General features: G+C 35.5%; 1 protein-coding gene and 1 long non-coding RNA gene across 2 annotated transcripts; both read left to right on the top strand.

The window, feature by feature from the left end:
• Nucleotides 1-1,977: 1,977 nt before the first annotated feature.
• On the top strand, nucleotides 1,978-8,444 carry LOC107819267 (glucose-6-phosphate isomerase 1, chloroplastic). Its single transcript, XM_016645364.2, has 14 exons — nucleotides 1,978-2,672; nucleotides 3,142-3,258; nucleotides 4,144-4,242; nucleotides 4,339-4,422; nucleotides 4,719-4,862; nucleotides 5,239-5,304; nucleotides 5,528-5,596; nucleotides 5,695-5,802; nucleotides 6,644-6,696; nucleotides 6,858-6,996; nucleotides 7,412-7,568; nucleotides 7,794-7,872; nucleotides 8,002-8,068; nucleotides 8,163-8,444. The coding sequence occupies exons 1-14, from the start codon at nucleotides 2,142-2,144 to the stop codon at nucleotides 8,295-8,297; spliced, it is 1,848 nt and encodes a 615-aa protein (XP_016500850.1). The 5' UTR covers nucleotides 1,978-2,141; the 3' UTR covers nucleotides 8,298-8,444.
• Nucleotides 8,445-8,874: 430 nt separating this feature from the next.
• Nucleotides 8,875-9,365, top strand: LOC142170667 (uncharacterized). The gene is made up of 3 exons (XR_012699995.1): nucleotides 8,875-9,013; nucleotides 9,090-9,163; nucleotides 9,276-9,365. It is a non-coding gene; the product is annotated as an uncharacterized LOC142170667 (long non-coding RNA).
• Nucleotides 9,366-20,925: the final 11,560 nt, after the last annotated feature.

Raw genomic sequence — 20,925 nt, 5'->3', positions numbered from 1 at the left:
CACGAGGAAGGTCAGGGGGTGTCTGGTATGAAGATGGGGTGGTTTGGCATAGATCCGGGTTCGACTCAAATCTTCAAATGAAGATTCGAGACGAACGAAAGTGATTCGAGGCTAGGGAGTAACAGATCCATGTTCAGGAGAGTGAGGGGGTCTTAGGGTGTTCGGGAGGTGGCCACCGGCGTTCATGCCGCCGGGTTTTGGTGGAAGGGAAACTAGGGCGGCGTTAGGGTTTGGGGTTTCAGGGTTCGGGGAAGGAGATGACTGAAGGGGGGGGGGTTCGGATAGGGGGTGCGGGGTAAAGGGCTGAGTTTATATATGGGGAGGTTGATTGGATCTGAGCCGTTAGATCAGATGATCTCAACGGCTGGGATCTGATGCTGAGAAATGAGACGGGGTCGTTTGGTAGTCAAACGGGGTCGTTTGGTTTAAGTGAGGGGTTGGATCGGATTGGTTCCTGGGTCGGGTTTTGAAGCGGGTTACTGATAGAGGTCCTGAGCCGTTGGATCGAGAGTTTGAACGGCTGAGATGGATTGGCCTGAAACGGTGTCGTTTCAGGAGGTGTCTGGGCAACCGGATTTGGACTGGGCCTGATCGAATTGGTTTGGGCCTATTTTTGGTTTATTTCCTTGGCCCAAACCGTTTTCTTCATTCTTTTCTCCCTTTCTTTTTTCCTTTTTCTTTTCTTCTTTTTTTTTTCTAATCTTAAAACTAAAAATAAAATGAAATTCAAACAAACATAATTATCAAAATATTTAAATAGGTTAAATCGCACCCTAGAATATTTTTGTGAATTTTTCTTTTACTGAATGAATTATGGTCTAATTACCAGGACATACACATTTTGTATTTTGTTTAATAATGTAAAAATGGACAATGCAGCATGCATAGCCCAATTGAAGGGAGGATTCATAAAAGGAGATAAGACAAAGCACATTTCACCAAAGTTATTTTTTTACACATGATCTTCAAAAGAATGGTGATATCAATGTGCAACAGATTCGTTCAAGTGATAATATGGCTGATTTGTTCACCAAATCTCTACCAACATCAACCTTCAAGAAACCGGTGTACAAAATTGGGATGCGAAGGCTCAAGGATGTGAGTTGATGCTCTCATCAAGGAGAGTTAATACGCGTTGTACTCTTTTTCCCTTACAAGGTTTTGTCCCACTGAGTTTTCCTTGCAAGGTTTTTAACGAGGCAATAAAAAGGCGTATTTCTAATCATGTGTACTCTTTTTCTTTTACTAGGATTTTTTTTCCCATATGGTTTTTTCCTAGTAAGGTTTTAACGAGGCACATTATCTTTGGACATCCAAGGGGGAGTGTTATGATAAATATCACATTATGATGGATGTCTACTCTTCTTCTATGATTTTCATCTCAAATGCTTAATGACATATTTTGTATGTTCAATGACATATTCCATGACATATTTTCTTCACTTTTTATGCCTATATGAAGGCCTTGTAATAGATAGGAAAATACACACAATTGAAGAAGAAATAAGAATCTCTGTTCATCTCTTTCTCTCTATATCTCTTAGTTTGTTTTTGCTTGTTCTATATTGTTATTTTGGGTTATATTTTATAACACATTCCCTTTATGTGATGCATTTTTTAGCATGTTTAAAATTCTATAATATATAATTTTATTAAAATTCTTATTATTTTTAATCAAATAATTTCTAACAAATATTTATATCTTATTTTAGATCATAGATTTTTTAATTTTTTTTCTCTAACTTCATGGCCCGTTTAATTGCATCACATCAATACGGGTCGTTTAGTTAGAAAACAAGTTATTTTAGTATTAATTGTTCCAATATTAATTATGCTGGAATTATTATCCCATTCTCCTGTAAAATAAAAATAATATTATAATTTTAGGATAACTAATTTCAAAATTAGTCTAATTTCGTAATTTGTTGTAGTACAATTTTTTTCCACCCAAAGTGTAAATTCATCTCAAAATTAATTATAGATTGTACAACAAGAACCCCCTAACCTTCCAAAAGCCAAATAAACCAAAAGCACCTTTCTTTTCAACTCAGTTCAACAACTCCTTCTATGGATTCTTGATATCTCTCTCTCTCTCTCGCTCTCCTCGTATATATCGCTCATAATTTGGTGTGTATGAATTCATGGCTTCTTCTTCACTCTCTAGCATCTACTCCCCTTCTTCCTCTTCATCTTTCAAAACTGAAGTGAAATCAATTCACAAAATCACTTCTTCCCAATTGGGTTTAATCTCCCTGCCCGGAAAATCAAGATTCCATGTTCGCGCGGTGGCGCGTGAGTTATCCACCGGCGGCAACAACGACGTCGTATTGAAGAAGAAGGAGAACATTGGGTTAGAGAAAGACCCAAAGTCCCTATGGAAGAGATATGTAGACTGGCTTTACCAGCACAAGGAGTTGGGCTTGTATTTGGATATCAGTCGGGTCGGGTTTTCCGACGAGTTTCTTGAGGAAATGGAGCCCCGGTTGCAGAAGGCGTTTAAGGACATGGTGGAATTGGAAAAAGGTGCAATTGCAAACCCAGATGAGGGAAGAATGGTGGGTCATTACTGGCTGAGGAGTCCTCATCTTGCTCCTAACTCATTTCTCCGGTTGCAGATTGAGAATACTCTTGAATCTGTTTGTCAGTTTGCTAATGATGTCGTCAGTGGTAAGGTCAGTTCAAGTCCACTCTTTTTCTCTAACATTTCAGCTCAAAATCAGCCCTTTTCTTTGACATTAAATCATCTTGAGGTGTAGTTGACTGGTCTTCATTAATTTGATAGCCTTCTGTTTTGCTTGAATAATCTTGATCTCTAAAAATCTTAACTTTGTCCAATTTGACATTTTTTTTCATCAATCAATTGGTGTTTCAAGTCAATATAGTTAAAATTTTGTATGGTATGAGGAATATGGTTCAGTGATTGTTACTTGGAAATAAGGAACTTAGGATGATAAGCCCATGAGAAAATGTTTAAGAAGGGTAATGTTGGTTGCTAACTTCTAAGTTGTGAAGGCACTTTTTCTGAGTTATTATTTCTTTATCCTCCAAAAGCATATTTTGCCACCTCTAGAATTGGTTATTGGTTGTTATATCCGTGGCGCTTTAATCAACCTAATGTGAATTACAACATCTATTTTGCAGATCAAGACTCCTTCTGGTAGCCTATTTACGCAAATTCTTTCTGTTGGAATTGGTGGTTCAGCGCTTGGACCGCAATTTGTGGCTGAGGCATTGGCTCCTGACAACCCTCCTCTGAAGGTAATTGGCAGTTGTGTTCAAGACCAGTGATTGTTCTGTTGTGAGGTTTATAGTTTAACTGAACTCACTCTTTTAGCAGTAAACTGTTAAGGGGTTTTATCAAATTTTGCTCACACTCAAAGCCTGTGAAAATCAAAAGAAATAAATCTTTTCAGTCAGTTTTCTGTCTCGAGTATATATCTCAACATGTTGCAGTTACCCCTTTTTTTTTTTGTACAAGGTAAAGTAGAACATGCTGTGAGTTACTATATCATAAAATTGGTAGTACTTCACCATCTAATGTGCACCTTTACTTAAATTAATTGTTTGTACAACGGTGTAAAATTGGCTTAAAAGTTCTACGTTTACTTTAATTAACATAGCTATAAATGTTGATGAAATATTTTGATCTCGCCAAGCTGGTATTTTCTTTTTTATATGGTCCAGAAGTTTACTGCATAACATCAAAGCCAATGCAAGTGCCTTGACTTAATATTATCCTCTATTTCTTTCATCTCTATTGACCAGTCATGGTATTGCTTCTCTTTTGACATGTCAAGCAATAATGAATTTTTTCACACACAAAAGAAAGCAATAGTGAATATTTCCAGGGAACTTGTTTTCTCTCATTAACGGTGTAGATAAAGTCAAGTGATGCAAAATAACTTGTGTAGAAAAATTAATGAGAAGGGCTTGACCTATAGGTCATCTTCTACAGTGTTTATAATAAATCTATGCTGTGACTTTTCTTATTGTACACATGCGTTGAACTCTTCCTTACCTTTTGTCTGTTCTCCCACGTTGTAAATGAGTCTCTCGCTGCTAGATCCATTTTGTTCAATGAAGAACTTTTATTGTTGTGGATTCCTTTTTTCCCTTATACCATTCTGTATCTTCTCTTGGCAGATAAGATTCATCGACAACACAGATCCAGCAGGCATTGATCATCAAATTGCACAACTTGGGCCTGAGCTGGCTTCAACACTTGTTATTGTTATTTCAAAGGTGGTTATGCATGTACTTTCTGCCTTTTTGTTGTTTTCTTAGCATAGATAGAGACCTTTCTGATACACCATTTGTGAATCTCTTTATATTACTTAGAGTGGAGGCACTCCAGAAACCCGAAATGGCTTGTTAGAAGTTCAGAAGGCCTTTCGTGAAGCTGGCCTGGAATTTGCAAAACAGGTTTTGACCTCAGGTTCTTTTTGCTGCTTTCATAATTTTCTCCATAGTGTGGAGTCGCTTTCTGATGAATGCCGTATTTAGTTAAGCAAATAAAGTTCTCTGGAAGAAATTTAGAGACCATAATGACTGGTTTACCTCTGTTTAATCTGCATTTGCTGGTTGAGGAATTTTAATTGGTCTATGAAAAGTTTCTGCCTGGTCTTTTTTGTTCACTCTCTATTTTAGTTTTGATTGCAGTCAGTACATAGCATTATTCTTAAATAATTCTCATTGTTGATACTTCCACTCATGTGCAGGGTGTTGCCATTACACAAGAGAACTCTTTGCTTGACAACACCGCTAGAATTGAGGGTTGGTTAGCCAGATTCCCTATGTTTGATTGGGTGGGTGGAAGAACCTCTGAATTGTCTGCAGTTGGTTTACTTCCGGCTGCACTTCAGGTTGGTCACCTAACATCACATTTCTACTCCAACTCTTTGTTTACATATCACACTTTTAACCACTTTAAAGGCTCCAAACTTCTCAACACAATTCTAGAAAGAAGAATATTTCATGTACCTCTCACAAGTTTCAGAAATTCAAGTGAAATGGGAAGATTGGTCTGATCTTGTCTTTATTAAATTTATTTATGTATAACCTCCAGAACTTGCTTATACTTTTAATTTACCAAGCATGTACTATATAGGTAGGACTTAGCTCATTATAATCCAAGGTCCGCAGGACTATGTCACGTAGAATGAGATATAGGGAATTTGTTTCATCTTTGCTTAGAGCATTTCTATCTTATTATTCCTTCATATTCTTTTTTCGCTCCAGGGAATTAATATCAGAGAGATGCTCACTGGCGCTGCATTGATGGACGAAGCAAACAGGATAACTGTGGTATGACCATATGGCCTTTTTCATGTTCTTTTGGCAAATAAAAGTACGACTCTTTAGAGTTTGAATTTTCGAGAGTAATTAGAAACTTTTCCAAGATCATTGCATTGAACTAAATTTCTTTGTGGAAGTGTTTGGGCTAAATTTTTCTCGTTTGACTTGTGGAATCAGTCTGTGAGGTGTACTAGAATAAATTGATGATTAACAGCTTATTATTTGTCATCAGGTTCGGGATAACCCAGCAGCTCTGCTTGCTTTGTGTTGGTACTGGGCCACTGATGGAGTTGGATCCAAGGTCTGAATCACCTTCAAATTTGTGGTTCTGATGATGGAGGAGTATAAAGTTGTATATTTGACTGTGATGGTGGATATGCTGTTTCTTATGTGTTGCAGGATATGGTTGTCCTCCCGTACAAGGACAGTTTATTACTATTCAGTAGGTATTTACAGCAGCTTGTCATGGAGTCTCTTGGCAAAGAGTTTGACCTGGATGGAAACCGGGTATTTTCCCATATCTCTCATGCATTTCATTTTCGTCGTTGAAAACCAGACTTAATAGATGCATTCTTTTCCTCCTAATCATTAGAGAGGTTTTTGCTCTGGTAGTTGAGGAATTCTGCTATTATTGTTCTGGCATTAACTTAGTACTGTTCATGTCCTTGTCCACTCCCTATTTAATTATTTATTATTCCAACTGAGTTTATCTAGGTTAATGGTAATTTATGGTAACGACTACGTGTGAGCCTTTTTTTTTAATTGCAGCTGCCTGTGGCTAAAACTTATCCGTCAATAGCCTATAACTGAACCAAGTTTGAATCCTTATTTCTCACCTAAAAAATGTGATGTCCCAGTATTTATCTGAACTACTGTTGCTTCATGTGCTGCCACTGCCGTAAAAGTCTTCTATAATTGTCAGAAAAGCCTTCCTTCCACTTTGGCCATAGAGTTTCTGTTCACTCGCACCGCATCAATAAAGCTCTAGCTGAAATGCCTCAGTAGTACATTGCCGCATCCGTTACTGGAAGTTTCTTCTGCGTTCCTATCAGTCCCTTTCGCTTACTCATCTATCAATACATGCACCAACTCAACGTAAAAGGAACCATTTAAATTACTCTTCTTGTCCTCTATTGTAGATTTTCCTCTTAATAAAAACAATTTGCTGGAAATGTAATGCAATTTTGCTCTGTTTAAATCCTTTAATATTTTTTCTGTACCTGCCTTGTCCTTTGTTTACTTATCTAGCTTTTAAAGGAAGTTCAGTTATGAATAAAATCTCCATTCGAACTTCAGTTGTGAATAAGATTCCTGGCGTTTATGTTTATCCATTTTTTGCCATTCATAGGTGAATCAAGGGATCAGCGTGTATGGAAACAAAGGGAGTACAGATCAGCATGCGTAAGTTGAGAATGTGTTTTTCACTTGTCACAAAAGGAAAGTAAACAAGAAAATTATAGAAAAGAGAAGCTGATTTTCTTTTTCCTGAAGTTAGTTTTAAGTATTTGCAAACCTGTCAATGTTTCACCTTAAAAGTTTTATCATCTTTTTCTTGTTTCCAGCTATATCCAACAACTCCGAGAAGGCGTGCACAATTTCTTTGCAACATTTATTGAAGTATTGCGTGATAGGCCCCCTGGTCATGATTGGGAGCTTGAACCTGGTGTTACCTGTGGTGACTACCTCTTTGGAATGTTACAGGTTAGTCCTTCTAATATTTTAGTTAAGCGGAGAGATTGGAATTGGGAGGGGAGGTCTAGTGCAAGAGAGGCAAGATGTTTCCAAAAGGCTTCATGTAATGAGAGGTCGCACATGGGTATCACTTAAAATTGCTTGATATTGCCAATTACTGACATACTTGCATTTGGTATTGATGAACAGAAGATAATGGTTTTGGTAATTGAGATGACACTCACTCGTTTAGCATTTTCCCTGTTTAAAAAGGAATATATTGCTGGTTAATTTGTAAAGTTTGACCCAGGATCTTTTTGTGACAAGAATGACACGCTTTGTGAACTTTGTTAAATACTCCACTGTTCACTATTTTTTCTGCTTTTCTGCTTTCTTTTTCTCCCTATTTTTAGATTTATTCAAAAGGTTGATCCATATTTTGCAGGGAACGAGGTCGGCTCTATATGCGAATGATAGAGAGTCCATCACAGTCACTGTGCAGGAAGTGACACCTAGATCTGTTGGAGCTCTAGTAGCACTCTACGAGCGAGCTGTTGGGATTTATGCCTCACTTGTTAACATTAACGCTTATCATCAACCTGGTATTTCCTTATCTTTTTGTTCTTTACATGGACTTCAATAGGAGCTAAATATTGATTATTGGTCGTGTAAACGATGTCTCATTGAAATCACTAATCTTTGTCTACTTGTATCATGGTTGAATAGTAATTAGATAAGTTTTACAGACAACGAATACCATATTGCTTGTTCAATTGAAGTTAATTTATGTTGTATTCATGCAAAACCAACTAACATCGAATGTTCAGGTGTGGAAGCTGGCAAAAAAGCCGCTGGAGAAGTTCTTGCGCTTCAAAAGCGTGTCCTTGCTGTACTCAATGAGGCCAGGTATGGTAATTAGATCTTAGTTCTCATTGCTCTCTTTCTTGGGTTGAAAAATACTGATGCAAATTCTGTTCCTTCAAATTCTCTCTTTGGTGAGATGGCGGCTATTAACTATGCTATTTCTTTGTCCAGCTGTAAAGAGCCTGTTGAACCACTTACACTAGACGAAATAGCTGAGCGTTGTCATTGTGAAGAAGATGTATGTTCCATCTCTTTATGTCTTTCTTCAGTTTTTCTTTATTTACACATGCAACATGATGCAAATTGCTGACTGCCCTTTGCAACTTTGGCAGATCGAAATGATCTATAAGATTATTGCACACATGGCTGCTAATGACAGAGCTCTTATTGCCGAAGGTAGTTGTGGTTCTCCTCGGAGTGTAAAAGTTTATCTGGGCGAGTGTAATGTTGACGAGTTATATGCCTAGATTTTGCATTAAACATTCTTATGTTTCTACATACATCTGAGAAATACATCTGTGCCCGAGATTGGGTCTGACCTTGTAGTGGCTGATTATTGGGGATTCCTAATTGCTGTTATTAAGAAATAAAAATCCAATTTTTTTTCTTTCAAAGCATCATCTTCACATCCATTGGCTGTATCAGAGCATATATTAGCATCCCCATGATCAATAAATTTCAGTAAGCTAAGTTTGTTGGTGTAGCTACTATTTATAATTTGCTCTGCTCACCCTCTTTTTTCTTATTGATTAGATGTTTAATACCACCAATTTTGATGGTATGTTGTGAAACTTGGCATTCCATTGATACAATTGTGATCTTTATCATTCTTGTCGCGAACCATTTTAATGTACCAAAAGTTCCATAGGTCCAGAAGGGAGAAGTGGAAGAAGAATTCCCATTGTGTGGGAAGGGGAAAAGAATATTTTTGCTCCACAATTTCTATTGCTGATTCATGATTGTTTAAACTTGTTTTTACAAAGAATGGTTGGTGGAATCTTCATATAGATATCTTGGCTGGTGGTCCAGTTCTTGTTGTTTGCAGTCCTTTTCCCTACTGTGGTATGAGGGGCCAGTGAATTGGTGTCTATTCCAGCAGTTTGATTTGAACTTATTGGATGTATCTGCCTCGGATCACCAAATATTTGTTAGAAAAAGACACCCACAAACTCAAATCAAACTAGTAAGTACGTTTCTTGGTCAGCTTCACGATATCACATTGTTTGTGGTGTAAGAATAAACAGGGATTTTCCATATAGGGAATGACAGATATCTAAGCTATCTTCCTTCTACAGTGCTGTGAAACTGCTTGAACCATTACGTCAAAGTTTAGGTCAGTATCCGAGAAAATTACGCGTAACTGATACTGTGATGTAACTTGGTAATTCCATCAAAAAGTTCAATTGATAATGACTGAATCTGTTTTTTCATAACTTGGTAATTAGGAACCTTCTCGTTGCCTCTCACTCAACCCACGAGAGGGAGGTCATTCAGATCCCGCTGGCTCCAGAATTTCTACTGGAAAAAAGGGGTAGTACTGACGTTGCATAAGTGCCTTGATTAATTTGGATTTATAACGTAATTGCCTGCTAAAAGGGGCAGTGCACCCCTTTCCAGAAGGCTTTTCATATGAACTTGAGACTTTTGGGTAAGAGGTGATAGAGATCACTATCATCCTACTATTTCCTAGGTGGGGTGATGCTACTGATTAACTTGTCCATTTCTCCATAATAATATCTCCCCAACCCCCAATTTTTTTTTTTCTCTCTCTTTTGGCTTTAATTCATGATACTGTTTCTTTCCATGTTATTTTTGGCACGGTCGCACCGACGTAAATGATTAAGGTTTCTTTAATTTGAATTAGACCAATCATTGATCAAATATTCAAATGTGATATGATAAATATAGAGAAGTGGATAGGCTCCTTGGCACCAATAATCCCATACTATAAGAAGATAATCAAATTGAAACAATTTGCCTTCTACGCCAAATTGACAGATAATTCAGTATGTTTTCTGGGTATGTCATTATCAGCAAAGTTGAAAATTTGTTCGAGTTATTAGCTCTAATTAACCGCCGGCGATACATAATCACCAATAAATCAATGCTGCCATGGCCCGTGAACTGTTGTTACATGAACCCAGGGAGTAAAAGGCATTTTCAGCATGACAGAAAAGTTTCTACATTACGACTTCAAATTAAAGGCAGTTCGGTCATCTCGTGTTCACGCAATGTCCAAGGAAAGGCTGCACTCCAAGGGATGTGATACAGACAGTGTAACCTAATACAAATATAGTTGCTGCTTTCACGACTCGAACTCGTGACCTATAGGTCAGACGAAGACAACTTTACTGTTGCTCAAAAAACTATAATATGAATTGCACTATCATGACTTCGAATTCAAATAACCCTTAACCGATGCAGATCAACTGAATATTCCTCACTTTAATGTTAATGATGTTGAAAAGGTGCAAAAAGCTAAACTAAATAACGTTAAGATGAGATAAACAAAGATGAGAGTTCCTCGTACTTAAAAAAAATATACAAAAAAGAATTTTATCATTGATAAAAGATTAATGAGTAGCTTTATTTATGTTTTAAACCTTTTATGTAGGATACACTTTATGGTTGGATCAATAAAGAACAAAACCAAAGTTTTGGCCCCATTAATAAATCTGGTGCTTCTTTTCGAAGTTCAAATTAAAGTTGTTTCTTGAATTAATTTTGTTTAATGTCAAAGGTATAAACACCATCATGCTTAGCATATGCTATTTCGAATTAAACCACCAAGCTTTAGTTAAACGGCAAACTAAACTGGGTTATTTACAAGTTAGAGTTCTTCGGTTTGAATCTTTTGGAAATTAATTTGTATTTATTTCTCCGCTTGCAAGTAAAATTTTATTTTATGTAATTAGTAAATTTAATGTTATTCACCAATTTACTAATTGCTTTAATACGTATTTAGTCTCTGCTATACTTTGTGACCGCTACATAACAGCCGACATAACTTGTACTTCATCACATATTGATACTATATCATTAATTTACCTTAATTATTGGTCTTTTATCTTTTGAAGTTGTTAATGCAATTTAATGTGTCATTATTAGGACCGTTGTGTAATTCTCTTGCTTCAAATCAATCCGATTTTTTCTAACATATAGACGCTAATCGTTTTTCTGTTATAAATAGAATTCTATTTAAGGTGAATGTCTATATTCTAGAGAGATTTTAGGGTTTGTTACTTGGTGGCTAAGTCACTTTTCCCCTATAAATATAAGGGTTCTATTCTATTGTAATTGATCCCAAATCAATAAGAATTCTCTCTCCCTACTTTTCTCTGCAATACTCTTATTCTTCTTTTATTGTTTCATAACACGTTATCAGCACGAGACTCTAAACAATTGAGTAGAAGCTTTGGGATTGAACATAATGATTGTCCATTGTTCAATGAACTTCCTTCATGATTAAATTCTGGATTTAAGGTATGTATTTTACCGTATTTTTTTCTTTTATTCTATAATTTGATTTTAAATACAAGCAAAGACAATAAATTTTGATTATAACTCTAATGGAGTTAGTTAGAAATTATAACCACTCAAAGTGGTAAAATTTCTATGCCTTGACATGATCAAATTCATGTATGATTGTGGGCAACGAATTGAAAACCCGTCCATTGAATTTGCTTCATTCTCATTCCCTTAAGAGAATGTGATAGCAATATGTGATAAGTCTGAAAGAAGACAAAATTATTACCGTGAAGGTATCAATGGATGTAGACGTGGCAATAGACGAAATTATAATCGTCCCCATTGTGATAATGAAAATGATAAGAATTCTCAAAATAATCCTTTACTATGTGAAAGTAATATTTGACATCGATTTGACATGAGATTTTATAAAGCACATATAGATGATTATGGTCCATTCATGATGTGAATGTGACAACATTTGATTGATGAATACATATTCATTCTTGAAAGAATATGAAAGTGCTAGTGGTAGTGAATATACCACACTCACCTCTAGAAGGAGGTTTGAGATGATATAAGAAAATAATGTCATTATTATGGCATGAATGGTCATTGGTCACGTACCTATTGTATGCCAAAATATTTTGGTAATGTGATTGTTAAAGAATAACATTAATGTAAGAAACATATTTTGCATATAATTTTGACCATAACCATAATGGTATAATTTTCTCTTTAAAAGAGATATTCACCATATGGATATTGATGAATATGTGGTAGTACCAAATTAATTGAGAGCTTTAGAAGAGCCAATTATTACTATTTTGGAGGAATAAAATTGATTATCAACAAGACATTGTGTTGTTGTAAGTCTCAAAAAAACTTAATTGAGTTTCTAAAGTATTCGCGAAAGCAGTTGGTCATACTGAGACTATAAATAAAGGAAAGATTTAATATCTTCTATTACTGCAACTTGTAGCGGGGTAATATCTATGTGAAAAGCTATCCGCTTTATTCTTCAGTTTGTACTACACAAACAAAAGAATGCCACAGTAAAGTAGAAGTTTATTGGTATAAAAACCATATCATAATAAACTTGGAGTTTATTGATAATTGCACACGTCATGGTGTAAATCTGAAGTTTATCAATGTTGATAATTTATTCAGTTGGCATAATTGGTTTAGCCATATCAATTTAAGTATGATGTGCACAAATAATAGAGAATTCAAATTAGTAAATATTACGAATTCTCTTATATTGTTTGTTCTCATTAATTAATAGACCAACTAAAATTAGGACTGAATCCCATAAATGCTGGAAATATCAAAGGTGAATATGGACCCATTCACCTGCCATGTATACCACATAAAATGCATCTATGAGATGGTTACATGTGCGATTATTATTAACCCGCAATCTGGCTGGTGTTTGCGAGGTAACTTGCTCAATAATTTGATTTAGAGCATAATTTCCAGATCTTTTACTCAAGATAATTTATCTTAATAAGTTGGTTTATATCACAATTAGTTTAGCAAAATAATTATTGAGTGTCTCCACTTAATAACTAAACTATTGCTTATGAGAACAAAGTTTTGTATATCAGTTTGATATACGTTATATACGAAAGTATATTATTTTCTCCCCTCACAAATGGTTCAGGTTCAAGAATCAAATAATTCCATCTTATTAATATGCAGTGTATATTTTGATTAACACCATAACATACAAAGGTGGGTCCCTAAAGGTTAGGAAGCAAGTTAGTTTTTCTAACATGAGGGGGAGACATGATAAACAGTTGAGAAAAAGTTACGTGGAATGAATTATCATTTGTTCCTCGAATAAGATAATATGAACTTGAAGTTCATAAAAGGATAATTCATTTGCAATATATTCCAAAGCATGTCATACGCATTTGCTGACCCAAAGAAAGTAACTATATTCTCATTGCAAATGCTCATATTAAGTCCTAGAAGGACAAAGTCTACGGTACGCTTAAAGCGTATAGATAAATCGGTTTCAAATAAAATTCTTGACAAATAAGAAGAGCAAATGATCAAAATGATCATAATAAAGGAGGCAAGTGATCTTGAAGCTCACAAGGCATAATACTTCATAAAATCTCAGGAGAGGTTTCGGTACCTGAAAATATGAAGGAAAAGATTTCTATGTTATATCTTTATGAAAAAATATTGGAACCAATATAAAATGTTCGTCGACGACATCTATGATAACGCTAAATATATATGAGGATCTTAAGTCTAGAGAAACAGTTCAATTAGAATTGGTTTCATGTGAAAGACATATAATTTTGGACCTGCAGTTTAAACAATTGAAGGTGTAAAGTCAATGGTGTGTACAATCACCTTTATCTATCTTATATGTCTAGCATGACATGAACACTTGATGTAAAATTAAAGTCCATTTATATGGCATATATGACTTAACTTATGTCAATCCCTGAAGGATTTAAATTGCTTAAAGCATATAGAATTCATGGTCATGAAGTACCACATCCTAAGTGCAATTTGTGCACATATGTATCTTACTATAACTATAAGCATGATAATATGATCGCGAGAATCTCTATGGAGATATTGAAAAGGCTATTCCACGACATTATATGAAGACATTACATTTCATTCACGTTAATATGGCTGATTTATTTATCAAATCTTTGCCAAGGATCTTTTGAAGATGGTGCACAAGATTGGGATGCAAAGGCTTAAAAATGTGAATTGATGCTCTCATTAGGGGGAGTTACTACGCGTTGTACTCTTTTTTCCTTACAAGGTTTTGTCTCACTGGGTTTTCCTTGCAAGGTTTTTAATGAGATAACTAAAAGGCGTATTTAAAAATATGTGTACTCTTTTTCCTTCTCTAGAATTTTTTTCTCACTGGGTTTTATTTTAATTAAGGTTTTAACGAGGCATATTATATGTTGAATAGACATTCAAGAGGGAGTGTTATAAATAAAATTTTATTTAAGGTGAATGTCTATATTCTAGAAAGATTTTAGAGTTTGTTACTTGGTGGCTAAGTCATGTTTCCCCTATAAATATAAAGGGTTCTATTCTATTGTAATTGATCCCAAATCAATAAAAATTCGTTCTCCCTACTTTTTTCTGCAATACACTTCTTCTTCTTTTATTGTTTCATAATATTTTTAATATATTCTTTTTTCTATTAACTGCATTAGGATCTTCATCTTAGCCTAAATTGCTTTAAAATAAAAGACTTACGAGTTTTAATATACCCATGTTCATACTTTAAACATGATGAATTATAAAACCAGATTGATCTTAATTGAAACATAGATCGAAATAAGAGAACGTTTTGGTAAAAGACTTACGAGTTTTAATTTTTTTAAATACCCATGTTCATACTTTAAACATGATGAATTATAAAACCAGATTGATCTTAAATGAAACATAGATCGAAATAAGAGAACGTTTTGGTAATATCAAATTATGCAAAAGAGTAAGAATCAAGTCCCATATTAGTATTTTATTTTTTCTTTCATTTTCTAAAGAAGATATATGGATGCTTTTGCCTAATTTATCTTAGGGGTCGTTCGGTAGGTGTATTAGGGATAATATTATATTTATTAACTTTGATATTATTAATTTCTTGTTCGATACTTGTAAGTTGTAATCAGTTTTATATACCATATTCAATATTATTCTTATACATAGCAAAATATATATCATAATTTTTAATACGTGGATAAGCATGTATAAAGACAGAACTAGGGGCGGCCCGACGAATAGCCAAATTTTATGAGGGGCCTTAATTTTTTTTTAAAATTATAATTTTTTAGTTTGAAGTCCATTTTTCTAGTTTTTTTAGATGCAAAGTTATTAATAATTTTTTAATCAATCTTTTCTAATAATTCTTTCTCAATTGACAATATAGTTAATCCATTTAACCTCTCTTCAGATATTATTGAGATTTTATTAATTTTAATTTCGAAAAATTTCTTTCTGCTGAAGTAACTGTAACAAGAGTTATTAACATTATTCTATAAGCAATATATGCATTTGAAAAAGAATCAAATCTTTTTATTTGATTGAGTATATCAATTAAACTGTTATCTTCTAGTTGTACTATTTTTCTTAACACTTTTAATTTAGAAAATAAATCTAAACCATCAATATCGGATTGATTATTATGCTTCAAGGAACACTCAAGATTAAGGAAGTGTTTTTCCAAATTTCCATCATCTAGTGATCTCAATTTTTTATGCTAAGTAGGAAACAAAAAATATTTTCATATGCTTCGAATTGTTCAAATCTATTTTGAAGTGAAAAAATAGTCTTGAGTACTATGTACAGTATAAATAGTAATTAACTCTGAAAGACTCTTCGAGAGATTTTGAGATTTCAAGATCAATATTCTCGTCAAATTATTTTTTCCTATATATCACATGTTTCTTACGAAGTTCGGGTTTGATTTTCATTTCAGATACAATTTCTTTGGCAGAATTATATGAGTTGCAAGTCCTTTTACTTCTTAAACTTTAAATTTAAGATCAATCATATCCGTAAATTTTAAAAGTCTTTTTTTCTTCGTAAACTCCTTAATGAGTCAAACAATCTATTGAAACATAGGGAGTATATAAAATATTAGGTGACAAAAAATAGGGCCCCCACAAATGTGAGACGTAATACAGTTGCTTTATCTGCTTTAGGATAGGGCCGCCTTGGACAGAACTACTCTTTCAAAACCTTTAATACACCAAACCAAAGAGTCAATAAGAAATAATCCATATATAACTAATCTCAACATTACTAATCTCAATATTACTAATACATCATATTCAATACCATTCTTATACATGCTACCAAACTATCCTTAATGTGTTCTATTTTATTTGGCTTGGAGATAATAGGAATGTCTTTTACCGAGTCTCGTATTTTCTAGTACCAACATTCTCTCTCGTTGATTTTTATTTCTTTCCAAGTATTCTAACAAAAGTACCGTTGCATATTTGAATTATTACCGAAATTGCCCATGGTCCACGACAATTTCAAATTTGTGCACAACTATTTTATGGTTGATATGGTTGCAAAGTGTTACAAGTACGATAAGGTTTGGTGTAACCGATGAGGCTCCACTCATAAGTCAACATAACGATTAATACTTTCTTTAAATAAGCATTATTTCCTCACTTCTAAACATTGAATACTGCATTAGCTATTGTATTGCTTCTTAGGTTCTTGTTCATCGATTGCGTTGCTCGTGTAAATCTTAAAATAAAATAAATAAAATAATCGAAGCATCGCTATTCTCGACAAAAGAAAATAAATAATACAACTATTTCATTGATTTGAATCTTTTATTTTTTAGTTTATACATCTTTTTCTTTATCGTTGTTATCTTTTATTTGAGTCTTTTCCCCTTATTTTCATTTCTTATTTATGTTCTCTTTCAATAAATATGTGAGGGTGCCCGAAAATTTGACATAATAAAATCGAATTCTCTTATATTCTTCTTCATAAGAAATCCACGTAATTGAAAAGAAAGCAAAAGAAATTTACATAATTACCCTTAGGAATACTTTGTTGGGACATTATTTGAATTAGAACTAGGCATTGAAGAAACTAATTTGGTTAACGACTTAACATATTGACTAGTAATCATAAAAGACTTAAAAAAAGGTAAGTTTTACAAAGTGGTTGCTAGATCGATTATGTTATATGGGATGGAGTGTTGGTCAGTCAAAAAGTCTCATGTTTAGAAGATAAAAATAGCCAAAATGAGAATGCTAAGATGGATGTGTGGGCATACTAAGATAGATTTGATTATGAATGAAGATGTTCGGGACAAGATTGGAATGCATGTGTGGAGACTAGAGGAGGAAAGTGAGACTGAGATAGTTTGGGCTTGTGAAGAGGAGATGCATAAATATCCTAGTAATTAAAAAGGTGCGAGAGGTTGACTATGGTGGGTCCAAAGAGAGTTAGAGGTAGACAGAAGAAGTATTGGGGCGAGGTGATCATGCCAGACATGGTACATTTTCAGCTTACCGAGGAAATGACATGCGATAGGAGGGTGTGGACAGGGGCGGATGCACGTAGGCCCAAGCGGTGTCACGTGACACCGCTTCGTCGGAAAATTTAACTAAATTCATTTATGGTAGAGGATATATAAAAACAAATAAGAGATAAAAGAACTAAAGTGACACCACTTGCCAAACCCAGATCTCAGTCCAATGGTTCAACGCCTAGCTTTCAAACTGAAGGTCGGGTGTTCGATACCATATGCTTGCGTGAGTTCACTTTTTGGGGCATCTTTTGCTACTAGTTAAAAGAGAGATGCTTCGGTTTTTACAGGTTCGAACTGCCGACCCCTACTACAAAGTACAAAGGACTAGCCAATTGACCGACAATGGATGTTTTACTACTAATAAGAATAATCTATTTAAATACTCGATGAACTTCTTTATGATTTACTTTTTTTGAATGTGTTGGCTTACTGCTACTCTACCTGGCTTTTCATCTCTCTTGTCATCTCCCCTAACTTCTATGAGTCACCGTCTACCAATTGTGATGACCCAAAAGGTCATCACTTGTTTTAAAATAAAATTTCGTATTCCGAGGCCTTGAAAACCTCATTTAGAGTCACCTCGATTTGCGTGTGTAGTCCGGGTGCATAGCTGGAATGCTTAAATATGATAATCTGTGAAAAAACGATGAGTTTTGATTATAGAATGAGCTAATTTGACTTCGGTCAATGTTTTGGAAAAACAGACGCGGACCAGTGATTTGACGGTCCCGAGGGGTCCGTAAGAAAATATGGGACTTGGGCATATGTCCGGACTCGAATTCTGAGGTCCCGAGCCCGAGAAATGAATTTTCAAAGAAAATTATTTTCTGAAATTATTTAAAGAAATTTGAAATGAAATTTGATTAGAACATGATGGTATCAGGCCTGTATTTTGGTTCCGGCGCCCGGTACATGTCTTATATATCATTTAAGACATTTTTGTGGAATTTGGTGAAAAACGGATGTGATACGACATGATTCGGACATAAATTGCAAAATTTATGTTTAAAGAAGTTTTGAGAAAATTTCATTGATCTCGAGATTTAATTTGATGTTCATAATGTTATTTTGATGATTTGATTACACGAATAAGTCCGTGGGATATTTTTGAGTTAGTATGCACACTTGGTTTGGAGTTCCGAGGGCTCGGGTGAGTTTCAGGATGTTTTAGACTTAAAAGCAGAAGTTGCAGGTCTCTGAAGCCAAGCTTCGCGGTCCGCGGTGGAAGCGTCGCGACTGCGGTGGGATTTGTGCGGTCCACGGTGAGCAGGGCCGGGCCAAGCCTTCGCGCTCGATTTCTTTCGATCCGCGGTGGGCTCCTGTACGGCCACAGTCCATTTCGTGCGGTCCGTACTGGGCACTGGACCGCAGTACCTTAGGAAGACCTGTGCGGCCGCAAGTCCATTTTGTGCGGTTCGCACAGGGGGTCTGAGAGGGGTATAAATAGACGGGATTTTCAGCCATTTTTCATTTTTCAAAACCCAAAAACATAAGAGACGATTTTTCAAACAACCTTTCTTCTCCAAATCAATTGTAAGTCGTTTTTAACTAGTTTTCTTAAATCATTAACATCTTTTAACATGATTTCAACTTCAAATCAATGATTTTCATGGGGTAAATTGGGTGATTTGGGTAGAACCTAGGTTTTTCAAAAGTTGGGGATTTGGACCTCGATTTGAGTTCCGATTTCAAAGCAAATTACATATTTGAGCTCGTGGGGGAATGGATAATCGGGTTTTGGTTCGAAATCTCGGGTTTTGACCACGTGGGCCCGGGGACGATTTTGACTTTTTGGGTTAAACTTTGGAAAACTCATTTTTTATGCATTCAAATGGATTCATTTAGCGTTTATTGATGTAATTAAGTAACTTGTGGCTAGATACGAGCAAATTGGCGGAAGAATCGAGGGGTAAAGCTATAATTGAAGCTTGAGTTGTGTTCGAGGCATCGAGGTAAGTGTTTGGTCTACCCTTAGCTTGAGGGATTAGGAGTTGTGTCCTATTTTCTATTTTCTTCATGTCGGGTACGACGTATAAGCATGGTGACGAGTATCTATACGTTGGTATCAAACATGACCGTGAGTCTTATCTTGTGATTTTCATGATCTCGTTGTATTATTCATGCCTTGGTGAAGATTTCTATTTACTATGTAAAGTTGTGGAAAGAATTGTGACCTATGAACATTGAGGGGCGTTGGCTCCAGTTGTATAACGAATTGTGAATGTATAAGTGAGAATCGAAACCTTAGAGCATTGGCTCGATTTTTGCAGTGAATTGTGAAGTAAAAGTGAGAAAGAGAAGAGATCATTATGTTGTCCCCTTGCTGGGCTATTGTTGAGTTGAGGTTCCCTTGCATTGTGTTCTTAATTGATATTACGGACGCTTAGGTTGATGATTCTTCGTGTTAGGTATTGTAACAAGTTTGGTTATAGTTGGGTAGTTAGGTGTTGTAACAAGTTTAGTTATAGCTGGGGTAGTTAGATGTTGAAACTAGTTAAGTTATAGTTGAGATAGTTAGATGTTGGAACAAGTTTGGTTATGGCTGTTTCTCCCTTGCCGGGACGTATATACTTGTACTGTTGAGTTCCATTGTCGGAATAGTGTAGTCTATTGTTGATCCATTGCCGAGACGATTAATTATGATTATTTTTTACTGTATATTTGGAACAGGTTGCACGCCGCAACAAATATTATATTGGATCGGGTTGCACGTCGCAACATATATTATATTGGATCGGGTAGCACGCCACAACAGATATTATATTGGATCGGGTTGCACGCCGCAACAGATATTATATTGGATCGGGTAGCACACCGCAATAGATATTATATTGGATCGGGTTGCACGCCGCAACAGATATTATATTGGATCGGATTGCACGCCGCAGCAGATATTATATTGGATCGAGTTGCACGTCGCAACAGAAATTATATTGGATCGGGTTGCACGCCGCAACAGATATTATATTGGATCGGGTTGCATACCGCAACAGATATTATATTGGATTGGGTTGCACACCACAACAGTTATATATGTGGAACGGGTTGCACGCCGCAATAATGTTAAAGGATAAGGGATCGGGTTGCGCGCCACAACAGTATTGTCGTTGTATTGATTGTAGACATCGAGTGTTCTTTCATATTTATTAAGTTTCTGATAGAATTGATATGTTTCCCCTAATCATGTTTTCCTGTCCCTTTTAAAACTGTTATTACCTGTTTATATTTCTGCTGTATATTATATAACTGCACAGGTTTATCTTGAGTCTGGTCCTAGCTTCGTCACTACCTCGCCGGGGTTAGGCCAATCACTTACCAGCACATGGGGTTGGTTGTGCTGATACTACACTCTGCACTATGTGCAGATACCGGAGTAGCCTTTGGTCAGTAGCAGTAGCTCGGGAGCCAGCCTTCAGTCCACCTAGACACCGAGGTAGCCTTGCAGGCGTCCGCAGGCCTGACGTCTCCTCTATCTTATTTTATATTCTGTTATCTCATGTATTCGAGACAAACAATGTTATATTTCTTTCAAACGGTTGTATTTAGTACTCTTAGTAGTCCGTGGATGTTGTGACACC

The sequence above is a fragment of the Nicotiana tabacum genome, chromosome 16 (genome assembly GCF_000715075.1).
Source record: "Nicotiana tabacum cultivar K326 chromosome 16, ASM71507v2, whole genome shotgun sequence".
Taxonomy (NCBI): domain Eukaryota; kingdom Viridiplantae; phylum Streptophyta; class Magnoliopsida; order Solanales; family Solanaceae; genus Nicotiana; species Nicotiana tabacum.
The sequence above is the reverse complement of the archived record's forward strand: the minus strand, read 5'-3'. Positions and strand labels throughout refer to the sequence as shown.

What these genes read in the sequence shown, in the direction of transcription:
- LOC107819267 (XM_016645364.2), top strand. Translation starts at nt 2,142, where the DNA reads ATGGCTTCTTCTTCACTCTCTAGCATCTACTCCCCTTCTTCCTCTTCA. An exon ending in TTGTTATTGTTATTTCAAAG is followed by an intron (nt 4,243 to 4,338) that starts GTGGTTATGCAT and finishes TATATTACTTAG; the next exon opens with AGTGGAGGCACTCCAGAAAC. An exon ending in TTGACCTGGATGGAAACCGG is followed by an intron (nt 5,803 to 6,643) that starts GTATTTTCCCAT and finishes TGCCATTCATAG; the next exon opens with GTGAATCAAGGGATCAGCGT.